The 17,458-nt window shown below is 25.6% G+C and overlaps 2 protein-coding genes across 2 annotated transcripts; both read left to right on the top strand.

Annotated features, from left to right (window-relative positions):
* Positions 1–2,416: 2,416 nt before the first annotated feature.
* On the top strand, positions 2,417–8,265 carry LOC127283678 (trypsin-1-like). The gene is made up of 6 exons (XM_051308696.1): positions 2,417–2,569; positions 3,206–3,282; positions 3,373–3,461; positions 5,842–6,100; positions 6,189–6,341; positions 8,079–8,265. Exons 1-6 carry the CDS (start codon positions 2,533–2,535, stop codon positions 8,226–8,228), a joined length of 765 nt encoding a protein of 254 aa, XP_051164653.1. The 5' UTR covers positions 2,417–2,532; the 3' UTR covers positions 8,229–8,265.
* Positions 8,266–12,974: 4,709 nt separating this feature from the next.
* On the top strand, positions 12,975–16,540 carry LOC127283655 (meiosis-specific nuclear structural protein 1-like). Its single transcript, XM_051308661.1, has 4 exons — positions 12,975–13,464; positions 14,020–14,579; positions 14,723–15,059; positions 16,211–16,540. The coding sequence occupies exons 1-4, from the start codon at positions 13,188–13,190 to the stop codon at positions 16,471–16,473; spliced, it is 1,437 nt and encodes a 478-aa protein (XP_051164618.1). The 5' UTR covers positions 12,975–13,187; the 3' UTR covers positions 16,474–16,540.
* The last annotated feature ends 918 nt before the right edge of the window (positions 16,541–17,458 follow it).

Below are 17,458 nucleotides of genomic sequence, written 5' to 3'. Positions count from 1 at the left end.
ATTATAGAAACAAAATTTATTTAAAGACATCTTTCTAAGAAAAAAAAGAGATATTTGTCCGATTATTAAATAATTATTTCGTATGTTTGAAAAATGGTAATTTATTTTTAAATACGTGTACTATAATTAATATGACAAATTTTTATGGATTTTAATTTGTAATTAGGGAATTTTGAATGATTTTCAATTTCAAAAAAAAATTCTTTTACTTTTTTTTCAAAATTAATCCTTTTTCATTTTTAATCCCATTTCTCTCCGTTGAAATTTTTTTTTGTTATATTTTTATTGAAAAGCTATGTGATCTTTTTTCCAACAAACTATGTAAATATAAAAATAGGACAACAATGCGTTTGCAAGAAAATGTGAAAAAATAGGGCAAAAAAATTGGTTTTATTTTTACATTTTCTCGCAAGTCCATTGTTGTTCAATTTTTATATATTTACATGCCGTCAATCGAGGCTATTATGCGGTACGAAAATCGCAATTTTTTTGTTCCATGCTTAACTAAAATTTTATAAACTTTATAGAAAAATGTTTTAAACTATTGATGTTGTTGACATTTGCAGTTTTTTTGTACATTTTATTAGAAATTTTTTTTTTTTTTTTTAATGAATTATATAAACTCAAATTAATAATAACCCCAATTGCTAGGCTATTTATGGTGCAAAATTTGTTTTTATTCATAAAAAAAGCAAAAAAAAAAAAAAATTTAACCCTATTTTTTAAAAATTATCTTTTATTTTTAATATTTTACCCCATTGCCCCTCTTTAATATATTTTTTGTTATTTTTATTGAAAATCTGAGTTTTTTCCAACCATGAAATATAAAAATAATAATGCGCATTATTGTTGAAAAACAGGGGAAAAAATGAGTGTTCACAATCAGAATCAGTGAAAATTTCACTGAATTCAAATCAGTGGCTCAGTTTTCTTTAATTCGCCAGTTAAATTTCACTGAGTATCAGTGATTTTTACTGATTCCCAGTGAAATTCAACTGGTGAATTAAATTAAACTGAGAGCCACTGATTTGAATTCAGTGAAATTTTCACTGATTCAGATTTCGAGTGTTTTTTTACATTTTCTTACAAATCGATTATTATTGATATTATTATTGTTTCAAATAGAATTTATTTAATTGAAATAAAAAATTATTTGATTCAAGTAAATATTTATTTGATAATAGTCAAGTAACCAATTATTTGAAATAAATAAATTTTTTTTCAGTGTACTAAAGTATTATAAGTACAAGCCAATCCAATCATTTTAAATTTTCGATGGTTTTTTCCTTAGAGAACGCTTCATATCCATTTTATCTAATTAATTCAATAAGAAATAATGTAATAAAATGGATACTATTATTTTTTTTTTAAACTAAGACTGTAATAATTATATCTCGTTAAAAAATATAATACACTTAGGAATATTTCGTTAGATATGAAAATTACTTATTTTTTTTCTTTCTTATTTTCTTAAGAAGAAATAAGTGAGTTTAATATATATATATATATAACCCCAGGACCTTTTTCGTACTTAACTCTATAAATTCACAATTCATACATTTACATTTTGGTATGTGTGTTAAAGTTTATGTCTCCCAGTCGACCCTCGGGCTAGAAGCTTTATTACAGGTCAGAGTCTCTTTATTTTCTGGAAGATTATATATAGCTACATTCTACATGTATATATATTGTACATATATGTATAATAGTTGAGAAGATTCTGATTTAATTTACATAAGCAATTTCATTTATTTACAATTTTTTTTTTTATTTAACATTATATATTTAATTTACCAGAAATTTTATCAATGCAAGTTATTTTTTTTTTAATTACTGGCGGAAAATAAAATTTTTATAATTTAATATTTATAGCATAAAACGAAATACTTTGAAATATCAATATCCGCAGTTAATAATTAAAATAACACGAAATGAGAATTATTTTACTTGAAATAGTTTTAAAATTAATGAACAGAATTTATATTATTTTCTATTTAAATAAAAAATAAATCAGCTTAAAATGTACAAATTAAATGTGATTAAAAATTAATAATATGTAATATAATATATATATTATAATATATAATAATAATTATTATAATAATAATAAATACAATAATAAAAATAATAATAAAAAATAAACAATCTTATGTTCACTGCACGTTGGGAGAAAATACTTCCTTCTTCGGTATTGATCTTTCCTTAAACAATTTTGGCAATTATTATCAATGCTCCTTCATCAGCAAATTTCAATTTTTTTTTTTTTTTTGAAAAAAGTCTTCTTATCAAATTTTGTTGATAACATGTTTACTGATAAGGATATAAAGTGGGAAGAATTAAAAACTTGTAATTTTACTTCGTTATCGTTTAGAAAAGAAACCGGAACAACAATATACGTTGTATATAATGTTGAAAGCTTGAAAAATATTGAATTCTTTTTTTATTACAGTTTTAACGAATCTAGTGTAAGCAACGTATGTACATATATGTATATATAATAAGTCATTTAAAAAAAAAAAACCCACAAAAAAAATGCCAAATATTTTAGTTTTTATTGCAATATTAACACGTGAGTATAAAATTAGTGATCGTCACTACTATATATTTAAATTATTGTTCTTGAGTTTTAGCATTATTTTCCTGTTATATTAAAACATATTTAATTGATTTTTTCTTTAAATTTAACATTTTAAAATAATTACAATACGTAACCTGTGCGATGTTTAATATTAAAATTAAAAATTGTTTCAAAAATTAAAAAAAAAAAAAAAATTTTAAATACCTTTTATTATAACTAATTGAAAGTTGCACTTTTTATACTATTTATTTATTTATAGTTTGATAAGAGTGATTATTATCAGACTAATGCATAACTTTAAACTTTTCCTATATATATAATGTAAACAAAATGTGCAAAAATTTTACAAAAATCGATATTTAATTTAATTAAAATTGTATAGGTGCAAATCTATATGAAATTTGAACTTATGAATAATTTAGTCACGGGTTTGTGTACATTTAATGAAAATAAAGATTTTTCATGAAATAATAAAAATTTACCAACAATGGAACAACCACGAAGAAAATTTTTAAGGATACAAATGAAAACAATTCTTTCTATTACGTTGAAGTTTCTTTTAAAAAATTTTTGTCTAGTTATAATTGTTTATTTTTTTATTATTATAAAAAAAAATATTTATTTCAGTACAATTGCATAATGTTGTTTGTCAAAGGAGAATAATTGGTGGAGAGGATATTGATATATCTTTGGTACCATATATGGTAATATTTTTGTTTCGGAAATTTCTTCTCAATAATGCATGCAGTTAATGTGAAAAAAAACTTTTTTTTTATCAAGTACTTATTTTACAGCTCTCTTACATGTTGAACGGCAGACACGTTTGCGGAGCTTCTGTGATTAGTAAAGAATGGGGAATTACAGCAGCACATTGTGCAACAGCGTAAGTAATTTTTTAATTTACCGCCAAAACGTTCAAAACTCAATAAAATATATTTTAAAATACATCTTCATAACTTCGGGACATTGAAAATATTTCAATTTCATTTCAAATAGTTCTATTTTACTTTAAGGGGAAGCATTACCTTTATTTTGACCCCTTTAAATTTCAACGTTCTCACGATGTTATATGTATTTCTTATTGTATCATTTGGGTACTAAAAACACTTGAAAATTTTTAATTATTTTTGTGGTACAAATAATTATCAATAATTTATTTATTATAAATGAACAAAATTTAAGTAATGCACGCTTGATAAATATTTCTAATGCGTTGTCAATTAATGCAATTAATAATTTCCTATTACACAATATCATAATCGACGTATATGACATTTGTAAACAAACAGGGTTGAGAAACAAGAGCCCAAAATATGTTCGTCCACAGCGAATTTCAATCCTACCCAACTCTGCTTTGGACGAACATATTTTGGGCTCCTGTTTCTCAACCCTGTTTGTTTCCAAATGTCATATATGTCGATTATGATATTGTGTAATAGGAAATTATTAATTGCATTAATTGACAACGCATTAGAAATATTTATCAAGCGTGCATTACTTAAATTTTGTTCATTTATAATAAATAAATTATTGATAATTATTTGAACCACAAAAAAAAATTAAAAATTTTCAAGTGTTGTGATTGTGAACTTAACTTAAATCTTATGTGATAAACATAAATAAAGGTTAGTGTATTTCATTTTATTTCGATATAAATTTTTTCTTATTTAATTGCTCGCAATTTATAAGTTTTCGCTTCTCTCTTTCTTAAAATTCATAATAAAAGTATTTTTAATATCTGAATATTTCAATTTCATTTCATTTTAATTTATTAGTAAATACGTAAAAAAAAATTGAAAATAAACCTAAAAAGTGACTTTTCTTAAAACCGAAGTGATCGATTTTTTATTTTTCAAATATTCAATATAAAATATTCATTTAAAAAAACCAAAAATATTTATTAAATTTTCTTAATTTAAAAATTAAATTTTTGACGTGAAATTAAAACATGATAAAAGTCGCCCTATTCTGATCCCTTCGATTTGTATGTTGCTGAGGTGCAAGGGATAGAGAGTGGTGGGAGATGTGAGAGTTAGCGAGGTAAGGTGGAAGGGAGATTTTCGGAAAACGAGCAGAGTGCGATGTCACACTGTAATATCATTTGAAAAAAAAATCGATATAGTGATCGATTTCAGCAAATATATGAGTAATTAAGGGGCTATACCAGTGTAATCCATGAAAAATTAGGCGATTTTTGGGGAATTTTTTTTAAAAGAAAGTACTCGATAGCATGATTTGAAGTCTTTTGGACATAATAAGGTATATTTTTATATATTTTAAGATTTTTTTTACAAAAATAATGAAAAATAACGGAGTTATATGCTGTCTTCGGAGGTGCCAAAAAAAAAATGTTCCCTAACTGCTGACATGATTCCGGCCGAATGAGTAGCTGAAACAAAAAGAAAATTAAAAAGGTTCTTAAAGTTGAAGGTATTTCCTATACAATGACCTACGATTTTTGAAAAATATCAAAAATTAACAAAATGGCGTAGTTCTGAAAAAACTGTTGTTTTTAGGGGTAAAACAATGGTCGTTTGTTTAATGCCAAATTGACAATTTTCAACCAATCAAAAAGATCGTAGGTCATTGTATAGTAAATATATTCAGGAATACTCAGTTTCAATTTGAAGTCGATCGGTCAATTTCTCGTTGAGATATGATGTCAGCAATTTTGAAAAATGTTGTTTCGAGAAAAACGCGTTTAAAGTTCGTCTATAGTCAGGTGGAGCGGTTTATACCTGCGAGCGGTCGCACTTTGTCCATAAACTACGTTACTTATTTTAGGGGGGGAAGGGGGTCAAAAAGTCTTAAAAAATGCATATAACACAATGATAACGAGGGGGGAGGGGGTCTAAAAAGATTGAAAAATTGGTAACGTAGTTCATGGACGGCTCCTTAGAATGCTGCCATTTAAAAACTATTCAAGATACGACGTTGCCGTTTTCACAGGATATTTTTGAAAGTATAAACTATCGAATAAGGAAAAAAATCGATTTTTTGAAAGTGTCACACTGGTATAGCCCTTTAAGATCCTGAAAATAAAGAACTGACAATACCTTAAATTAAGCTTTCATTAAACATTTGTCGTTTATAATATCACGTGGTCAGTTGGAAAACCCCCTACCTCCCAAGTGATCAACCGTGATATTTTCTATGACCCCCCCCCTTCTTTGAATCACGTGATTTATGGACAACCCTTAACATCATACATGATTTTTCAATTAATATATATATTATTTTATCATATATTAATTTTTAAATAGATATCGACGGGATCCCTTGAAAGAAGTGACAATTCGAAGTGGAAGCTCATTAGTTGATGAGGGTGGAGTGATTCATAAGATTACAAAAATTATATGGCATGAAAAATATGAAACTATTGATAATCATGATGATATAGCGGTATTTAAAGTGAGACCACTTTTTACATTTAGTGCAGTGACTCAACCTGTGAATTTACCCGTAAAAGGAGTTTCTTTTCAACAAGAATGGGGAGTTGTTACAGGATGGGGTTATTTTATGGTATAATAGAACAATTTTATCAAAAGACAAAAAAATATGTATTAAGAAAAAGGAACAAGATTTTAATTGAAAATAACAATACATTCAGGCGGATAATCCTGTGGTGGCTAGACAATTACAATATTTAAGGATACCAAAAGTGAGTATGGAGGAATGCCTTGAAGATTACAAAGGACTCTTCAAAGTTCATCCAGGTGATGTCTGTTATGGTTTCAGGCAAGGTGGAAAAGACAGTTGCCGGGTAAGTAATTATATTATTTTTTAAATAACCAAAAAAAATATATTGAACAATAAATCAATAGTACATCAGAGAAAGTTATAAACACGCTAAATTAGATAATTTACAAAAATTTCTTAATTTTTTACAAATAATTTTTATAGTTTTATATACAAATTTTTTATATATATTACATATATATTTTTACAGAGTAACTTTGGTCGAAATATATTTTTTAAGTTTTCTAAAACCTTCTTATATGAGATGATTCGTATTTTTTTTATTGTTAAATAATATTTATATTTTTATCTTGTTCTTCTTCTTAAGGTCATGTGATTGTTGTGATTTCCGCAAGTTTTCTCGCAAATTATTTTATAGATTGAGCTAAAATTTTGTGCACAACTAAAAAACAGTGTAAGAAATCATTGTCATGTGCCAGAGTATATTAATATTTTGACAAAAAATTTATTCTTAAAAAATTGCATATTTATTTAAAATGACTAAAATCTATTGTCTCCATATAGAATTTTCCTCAAGTAGGTATTTAAAAATAAATTTTTTCATTAAATATTAATAGAGAGATGTCTTTTAAATTTTGTGACCTCTTGGCTTATATTTATTCAATTACATCAAAATTTGACGCGTTTCGATACAGTATTCTGCATCATTATCAGAAACAATCTGTAAGAAGACAATAATTGGGGTAAATGGGGACAAGAGGTTTTGGAGCTTAATTTATAGTTTTAAAATGAAGTTCAACGTCAATATTTTAACCTCAGATCACCTGCAAGAGGTTTTGAGTATTGCCAAGCTTTTATCTTGACAATTGGCAGCAAGATAAAAAAAGTTATCGCTCAATGCATAAAAACTTGAAAATCAAAGTCAAACTGTTTCAGTATTTTGTCTCGCATTTCAAAGAAAACAGACTTAAAAATCATACCAAATTTTTTTCTTATTCCTTATGACTCCTATAACAGAAATTCACTTGAATTTTTCATTTTTGTCAATTTGGTCAATAATGACAAGCTGTCCCCATTTACCCTGAGTTTTCAAATTTTTTGGGTAAATAGGGACAGTTTGTCATTATTAACCAAATTAACAAAAATCAAAAATTCAAGTGAATTTCTGTTATGGGAGTCATAAGGAATAAGAAAAAAATTTGACTTAAAAATTTTTAAGTCTGTTTTTTTCAAATGCGAGACAAAATACTGAAATAAAAAAAAAATAAAAAAATTTCAATTAGTTCAACTATTATATATCTACTACAAATTTTTTTTCAAGTTTTTTCATCCCTTAATATAGTAATATACTTAAGGAAACTTTTTTCTTAAAACTTTCTTATAAACTATGCTGTCCCCATTTACCCCAAATTTTATGAAATTTTCTAAATTTTGGGGTAAATAGAGACAGTCAGTTTCGTGCGTTTAAAGCTTATCTAAATTTTTTTCTGCTGCATAAAATTAATCCTGGGAACGTAAATAACAACTTTAAAAAAAAATAAACCCGCGAATATTACGTTTTAAAGGAAGAAAGTTACGTAATTTGTGAAAAATAGCGATTTTGTCCCCATTTACCCCAACTGACCTTACTATTAAATATTAATACTCTGGCACATAACATAGCGATTCGTCATAATATTATTTTAGAATTCTTCGCAAAATTTTAGCTATAAATATTTTGCGAGAAAACCTGCGGAGAATATTTACATGTGAAATCACAATAATCACATAACCTTAAATAAAAAAAATTGTGATGTCTCAGGGCGACTCAGGTGGTCCATTAGTAAACGATGACAAAATACTCATTGGAATAACGTCTTGGGGTAGAGGATGCGCTGAAAGATTTTCACCAGGTCTCTATATCGAAACATTGTTTTATCGTAGCTGGATTAAATTGCACACTGGAGTATAATTATTATACATTTGTAAATAAACTGTATTATATTACATTCCAATGTTCAATTTATTTAACTAGAAAAAAAAAAAAAAAGTAAAAAAAAAAGTAATTGAGAGTAAGCGTAATTCGGTTTTTTCGCCAAACCGAATTCAGCAAGTTATTACCACCTATTCTTTTCTTTTACTCCCAATTACTTTTTTTTTTACTGGGGTCTTATCTAACGATTTTCGAACGTGGAATCCTTATTTTTGCAGATAATGTGTACATTTTCATACGTGTAAATTTTCTATATTGTACGTGACATTGTCTGAGTGTTTATCTCATATAATATAAATCCCTTGGAACGTGTTTTCCCGTACTCACTCATCTTGAAATCCTGCAAAACGCACGGACTTTTAGACGATAGGTTCTTGTGATACAGCATCCCCAGATCCAGGGAGGATTCAACTGGAGGACGCGTAGACGAAATGCGGTTATGCAACAACGTAGTAAATAACACCGACATCAACCTGTTTACTTTCCTTCCGACAGCTAAGAGCTCACTATAAATCCTCCCATTCGCAGAATCCCGCTACGCTTTATGGAAATTTTCTTCCAACACACTTTGCATATACTATATAGCAGCATAACGCCCATATATGTATATATAACAATGCGAATATCGAATTCAAATTTAACAATATATATTTTCTAAACAGATTTTTTTTCAATTTTCCCCTAAATTATTTTAGAAAAAATTTCTTTTAGAGAGAGTAAATAGTAGAAAACAACTTCTACTTGATTTATTATTATTATTAATAATAATCGTCATATTTATTTCAAACAATGAGTCGCACAAATATTGAGAATTATATTGGAAATAAAAGAGTAAATTAACGAAAAATTAAAGATGTCGACAAAAAATGTAAGTAGATTCTGTAATAAAATTATTAATAATTAGACGCTCATTGTTCTTGGGTTCGTCCAATTTCACCCTCCTTGAGATTAAGATTAAAAATTAAATTTCTATGATAAATTAATATTTCAATTATAATAAATTTACTGGCGCCTGACAAACTTTTTAATAAATTTTATAATACATGAATTCACATAGCCTTTTGAACCCGACCGCACGTGTGGTGAGGAGTATTTAATAATTTAATTTTTTTTTTGACGATAATAAAAACTCCTGTTTTAGATAATTTTTCTGAAAAGTGTATAACTATATCTTCCAAAATTAATTATTAACTTTTCTAATATTTTTGTTTTCGTTTTAAAAACCATTTTTTAGTTTGAGGTTATGTTTCCGGTAAGAAGGTGGATTGAAAAGGATAGAAACTCTTTTATCTAATTTAATGTCGTTTTTGTCCACAAACAGATGAATTCCGAATGAAGAGATAGCAGGATTAATTAATTAGAATTAACTAGTTTACACATTTTTAAATTATAATAAAATATAAATAAGAATAAATTTTAAATAAAGATAGTATTTACATATGGGTGATTCTCCAAAAACCGGTCACTTTCGAGGACTTAAACATTTTTTTAAAAAGTGATTAGAAGTTCGATTTTTTTTTATTAATTTCTATTTATTGGGATCAAAACAAGTTATATGTCAAGTGATTAAGCTACAAAATTATTTTAAAGGCATTGGGGAGACTTTTAATAAAACGCATTTTTTATATTAGTGTTATTTTGGAGTTCTTCATGAATAAAGGAAAAAAAATGGAAATTTTTTTTAAAAATGGCTCAGATTAAGGATAATAAGATTGTTTACAATTAACCACAGTTTGTACATTTTTAATAAATAAATTTGAAAAACTTAAACAATAAAAAAATCAAAAACTTCAGGAAAACGTAAATAACTTTGAAAATTCTAACACATTTTTACACTATTTTATTCATTCTCTGAAAGTATTTTTCATTATATTCTGTATAATATATTTCTAATATATTATAAAAATTTTTAATTATCAAATCAGTTCTAAGACCAGTAACAACTTATTCTATAAAATGGAATAAAATAAAGAACAGAAATGACATGTAAAAAATAAACGAGAAAACTAACCTCAAACACAATTCAAGGGCGTATCAACGAGGGGCACTGAAATTTATATCTTTTACTATAAATTATAAGTTAACTGGTTTATTTTTATTGTATTTAATTAAATGTATAAACCGTGCACGGAGAGAAAAATCTGCCTTTTATAGTATAGAAAGGTTTACATTTAATGCACAGAAATTTTCTATGCTATATAGGCATGAAATTTGAGTAATTATAGTACAATCGTATGTCTTTTTAGCATGAAACTTGTCTATGCTAATAAAGTTTGTCATATAGCCTCTTATTACATACTTATTATACTTTTAATCCAACGGCGCCATGCGAAGATCGCACATAACATCATCCTACTATGTTTGCATAAGTTCTATGCTTTTTCGGGGATAGACTCTTGCAACTGGCGATTAGGCCACGCCCACCTTTACTTAATTGGAACTGCCCTAATCGCCAGTTGCAAGAGTCTATCCCCGAAAAAGCATAGAACTTATGCAAAAATAGTAGGATGATGTTATGTGCGATCTTCGCATGGCGTTGATGCTATTAAACTACATGTTTTGTACTATAGAAGCATATATACTATGCTTTTTTAGTACGGACAAATACTATCCTAAAAATTCTCAAATCTTTGCTCTATTAGTATGAAAAGTTTAAAGAAAAATAGCAGCAATCTATTTCATACTATAAAAGGCAGATTTTTCTCTCCGTGTGGGAAAATTTAAAGTTTATTACTTGTTTTAAGTACATTTTCAGGCACGGGTACATTTTTTGCTTGCTTCACACCTACTGCATGAAAATGTCTTCGCACGACAAAGGAAATTTTTACAAAATCCATTTGTACACTTTTTAAACAATTGCAAATAAAAAATGGCTTGGCATAAAGTTTTATCGTATTAAGCTTTAAGTTTTCATCGGTTTTTTATTAATATATATATATATATAAATACGGAAGTTCTGACATGGCATGACAAAGAAATTATTAAAAAGAATTCCTTTTATACACCCAGAGAAATGATTTATTTGAACCAAATAAAATATATTTGAATTAAATAAACGTATATTTGTCTCAGAGCCTACTAACTTATTTATTTGGCGTAAATAAAAATTTTATTTGTCAGAAATAAATTTTTCTTTGGCTCAAATAAATTTTTTATTTCAATGAAATAAAATATATTTGCAACAAATAAATGAGTTAATAGGCTCGGAGACAAATATACCATTTCTCTGAGTGTATATAATACTATATATAAATATAGTTCATTTTCTAATTTCTCTTAAGGATTTGAGAAGTGACATGTTTTTTTTCGATTTCCATATAATTTTGAGGCAAAAAGTGCAAGTCTTGTAGTATATTTTTACACGTTTATCCTTTGTCGTGCTGGAATGAAGATTTTCAAAGACACTTTTATTCCAATAATTATCAGTATAATTAAATTGATGTAATGAAAAATTGTATTTATAAAAATTAAACCTTTTGAGTTAAACTTTAAGAATATTAATTGAATAATTAAAGATAGTACGGTTTTTATGAGTTATAGCATTTTAAAGTTTGGTACTCAGAGGTTAGGACATACTGAATTACTGTTTTCCACCTATTAAATATTGTTTTACTCAAAATTTATGTACAAAAATATAGTATTTTATAAGGTATAATAGTTAAGAGATGTTTAAACAATATTTTCGTTCAATGTTGATAATTAAATGTTAAGATGTTTAGAAGATATATATATAATTCAAAGACATGAAATTACCCACTTTACGGAGAATCACCCATATGTAAATTTGCATATCAAAATTTCTTAAAAGTTACCATTACTTCTTAAAAAAATATAATTATGTATATGCATTAATTATTATTATATTTATTACTTTTTATTTGTTACATATTATTTATATTTATTATTTATCATATTTTATCCCTATGTATTTATAATATTATTGGTATCTTCATCATATATACCGAAAAAAAACTTCACTGTAAAAAATCTTTTTGGAGATTGTACATTCACAATTTGTATTTGTGTTAAAATTTGTAAAATTACTATATTCAATAAGGTTATGTTACTACATTAAAAAAAACACGTTTACCATTTTCTGTAAATTTACTACTTTCAAAGTGGGTAATAGGTGAAACATACTTAGTTGTTGCATCCGTCACCTATTACCCACTTTGAAAGTATAGTAAATTTACAGAAAATGGTAAAAGTGCTTTTTTTAATGTAGTAACATAACCAAAAAGATTTTTTTACAGTGAAGCTGATTTTCTATTTTTTGAATTGCATTAACCTGCCAACGGGATTTAACAGGATTTGTTTTTTTTTCAATCTTATTTCTCTTAAAGGAATTAAAACAAATTCAATTTTAATGCGATTAATTTTATTACATTTTCTATTGCAGGGATGTCATAAAATTGATTTCAATATTAAATTGGATTTATTTGCTACAATTCGTATTCTGACCACAAGAATTAAAATGATTTCAACTTTTGTAGTAATTTTTCAGAATTCAATGGTTTTAAACTGATTTCAGTTTACGTTGTTGGGATAACAATTCAAGTGTAAACATTTTCTAGACTAAATTTTCAAAGAATTAAATTGTATAGAAATGAAAACAGTCGTTTTACCAGAAAATAAATTCAAATGTAACTGGACAAAAACGACATTCGTTTGGATTAAAGTGTGTTTAATTTCATAATAATTTGAATTCAATTTTATTCATTTTAATCCACTCCTTCTTACCTACCGGGTTACACGACTCATTTAAAGGCATAAACAAAAAACAGGCAATTTAAAATTGTAAATAGAAAAAAGTCATGAGAGGTTAAAGTTATAAAAATTTATAAATGAAAATAATTTTCAATTTTTGTTTCAAATTTAAATTTTTATACTAAATGAAAAAATTAGAATTTATTTTAAAAAAAAAAACACACACACAAAATGACTGCAGAATGGCTAAAAAGAAAAGAAATAGAAAAAATTCGTGCGAAAAATGAAACAATTTGTGAAGCAAGAGCCACTGAAAAATTACTGGAAGAAAAACGATTGAATGTAATATGTAGAGGTGAAGAGTGTGACTATCAAAGGATTTTGTCTACTGCACGAGAGGAAATTGCGTTTGAAGAAAATTTGACTCATAAAAAAAAAGTCATTCAACAAGCTCATTTGGATCGTGAATGGACTCGAAAACTTGCCGAGGAAGTTTCCCGTCTTAAAAGTAGATATATATATATAAACATAAAAAAAACATAATATAATTTGTAAACTTGATTATATTATGCCAGCTGATTTCCACGATATTGAAAGTGACTTTCTTGTTATGAAAAGCGAGCAACTTCGCGGGCCGTTAATTATCTCGTAATAATTAATAATACAAATGAAGTAGTAAAGCTTTACTCAATTTGAAAGTTTAAATTTCTCCTCGCAAAAACTTTATATTACCAGTAGAGGAAAAAAAATGAACATTTCTTTTTTTTTAAATCATTTTCTAACGTCTCGGAGTATTTTACGCTTTAAAAAAAATTCTGTTGAGGTTTTCTACATTTTCTTTTTAGTCTTCCCCAAACTTCGTAGAGATCTACATAAACTTTTTAAATTATTTCCTGCTATAATTCAAATTTTTTTATTTTTTTTATGGAACGAAAGTTAAAATTCTCTTGCACTGATGTTTTTCATCGGAAAATTTTCTTGTCTAGTCATGAAAAGGTTTTCATTTTTTTTTTTTTTTTGTTAGAATTTTGCTGGACGTATATATAATTAACTGTACCTTTAGATGAAGAAACGCTACAGTTGAAACAACGTCAGCTATTAGGATCGACTTCCCTCGAACTTCGACAATTGGAGAAGCAACTGAGAAACGCCTACAACGCTAAATCTTTGCAAATTCAACTCAATGAGAGAGAGGCAATTCGAGCGAACACCAGATGCCGGGAATTGCAACAGGATAAAGCGATTAAGGGCTGGTATCAAAATGATCATTTGGAGCAAGATAATCGTGTTCAAGCTTATGAGAAGCGAGAACGTTATCGTCACGATTTGCAAAAACAATTAATAATTAATTGTCAACTCAAGAAAAATCGAAAATTCACCGACAATCAAAACGATTGTAAATTGAATGATGAAATCATTCAACTTCATAGAGAAGACGAGGCAAAAAAAATAAGGCGAAAAAAAGAAATGATAATTAAACTCAAAGCCGAGGAAGAATTATTTCTTCGAGCTAAAGAAATTGCAAAATGTGAAGAAAAAAAATTTCTTCTCAATGAACATAATCGGATCCAACGTATAATTGCAGAAAACGAAATTCTAGTGAAAAAAGCTAATGAAATAAAGGTAAAAAAAAAAAGTTATAGTAAAAATTTTTTGAAAATTATTTTATAAATTTTTTTTCTGCAATTTTATTATTTCAGAAAAGTTATTAATTAAAAAAAGAAGTGTATTTTCGATTTAATTATAATAAATAGACTTTTATATAGAAAGAAAAATTGGCAGCAAAAGAGATAATGAGAGAAAGAATAGCCTCAAAAATATTGGACGATGAAAAGAAGAGAATGGAGCGTGAGTATATTATCAATACGTTGCACGATGAGGAAGAGAAAATCACTATGCAAGCAAAATTGAGAAAACAGTCCCTGGAGAAGGAACGGCTAGCTAAAGAGTTATTGGAGGACATGCTGAGACAGAAGAAAATAAAGGATGAACGTAAAGCACACGATGTTGCCGTTGACAACGATTTTACTCAATATATCGTTGAACAAAATCAAATAGGCGTCAAACAAGAAAAAGATAAAATCCAAGACAGACGTCTACAAGGTTTATCTTTAACATTCTTTTTTCTTCAATATAAAATATATAAAAAATTTGTCTTTCTATAGAGGAAATTAATTTCCAAAAAAAAATTAAATTAATTTGAAAAATACATTTTTTAAAACCGTGGGCTAATTTTTTGCAAATAAAGTAAAATAAAAATAAATAAAAAAAATAATTTTTTAAAAATTAAAATTAATTTTTTTTAACGAATTTAAAAAATACTAATTTAAAAAAAAACAATAAAATTAATTTTCTCTCAAATATTATAATAATAAAAAAAAAACTAAACTAAAATATAGGCCACGGATTTTCGAATACAGATCTTCTTCAGATATTTTTTATTTCAATTATTTAACAAATTTTTAACTAAAATTCTTCTGTAAAATAATTATTTTTAATAATTTTAATTAAATTCCTCACAAATTCAATTAACATAAAATATTTTTCAATTTGAAAATTTTATGAAAATTCAATAATTGTTTAAAATTTAAAAAAAACATCAATTAAAATTACCAAAAATTTCAAATCAAAATCACTTGAAATTGAATTATTTTCAAAAATTTTAATTTAAAACATTTTAAAATTTAATTATTTCTAAATATAATTTCCATCTAATTTATTGAAAAATATTTTAAAAATATTTTACATAAGTTTCAATTCTGTAAAATTTAATTATTGTTCGAAATTTGTTTGATCATTAAAACTAAAAACTATGACAAAACTTTTAATTCGAATAAATTGCTTAAATATATGACTTCAAAAAATTAACAAAATTGAACTTTAAGAATATTTTATTTGGAATTTAAAATTAAAATAAATATGAATTAAAATTAAACTTAATTAAAATTTTGAAAATTTTTCTTTGTTCGATTCTAAAATATTCGAAATAAATTTTCTTGGTAATATTCTTATTAAGGAATTAATATCTAGTAACATTAGTTATTTAAATTAAAATATTTATTAACTATATAATTAAATTTAATTAAAATAAAAATTCGACTTTTTTTGCGAATGTAAATCGACTAAAACGACTTTTTTTGCACCTTAAAGTCGATCCGAGTTCTGAAAATATAAAAATTGTTTAATAAAAAAAAAAATAAAAATATAAAAATTGAAAAAAAAATCATAATTTACTATTATATGATTATATTTAGATCTTCGTTATGGAGAATATTTGAAAGCTGAGATAGCGAGGAAGAATTTGATGAAAATTGAAGAAAAGCGACGACAAGATGAATTAATTTCTAATGATAAAAAAGCAGAAAATATTGAGAAACAAAAAGTTTTCGAGGAATATTCTAGGATTATTAAATTGAACGCTCCTCAAGTTGAAGGATATTTCAAATTAAAAAATGTATCATTTGAAAATTTTGAAAATATTTCCAAACAAATTTATGTGAATCAATCAATTTTTTAGAAAATTAGTCAAAAATGTAAAAAAATATCATTCTTATATTCCGATAAAGTTATAAAGTATAAATTAAATAAATAAAAGAATAAGCACAAAATTTTTCAAAAATTTGCCTTTTAATAACTTACAAAAAAAAATAAAAAAATTTTCTTTTCATTAAAAATCATGGAATCTTTATTAAAACATAAACTAATTGACAAAGAGTAACAGAAAAAATTTCAAGAACCTACAAAAAAATTTTTTTTTATAAAAAAAAATTCTGAACAATAACCGAATTTTTTTTTATCTGAATTTCCATCTTGAAAAGTACTTTTCATCTTTCGATTTATTTGCTGATATTTTCACAATTTTTTTTTTTATCAGTGACTGGGTTTACTCACTTTTTCTCCGTTCAATTTACTTTTATCGCTCAGTTTGTTTCATTGCCACGAGTTTCATTCTTCCTCTGATATACCTACTGCTATTCCTTATGTGAGCAGGTGCACTTTGAACAAAGGATCGTTTAACTATATATATATATATATATATATATATAGAAGTACGGTAAATGAGTACAATTGGTCCAGTATTATCGTGGTTTTAAAGCTAAAAAAACTATAACCGAAAGAAAATGCATCCAATACTCTTTTCTTTTAATGTTTCGCTTCATAAACAATGCAATTTACCTAAATTTCATTTTTTAAACTTTATATTTGTAATTTTGAATTTTTAAAAATTTACATTATTTAAAATTATTACAAACTCCCATTTTATGAAATCGCTATTATCAAAATAATAAATAAATTTTAAATATTGTTAAATAAATGAAAATTACAAAATAGATAAAAAATAATAAATTAATATTGTAAAAATACTATTTTTTTAATAATAATTTTCAATATAAAATTATAAATAAATTTTAAATATGAAAATAAATAAATACTGTCGACAGGTAGTAATTATAGAACATCAGAGGTAAATATGGAACGCTTAATTCTTTTTTAGGTTCAAC

Source organism: Leptopilina boulardi, unplaced genomic scaffold (genome assembly GCF_019393585.1).
Source record: "Leptopilina boulardi isolate dan_hultmark-lab unplaced genomic scaffold, ZJU_Lbou_2.1 LbouV2_310, whole genome shotgun sequence".
Taxonomy (NCBI): domain Eukaryota; kingdom Metazoa; phylum Arthropoda; class Insecta; order Hymenoptera; family Figitidae; genus Leptopilina; species Leptopilina boulardi.
This window is presented reverse-complemented; position numbering and strand designations above follow the sequence as displayed.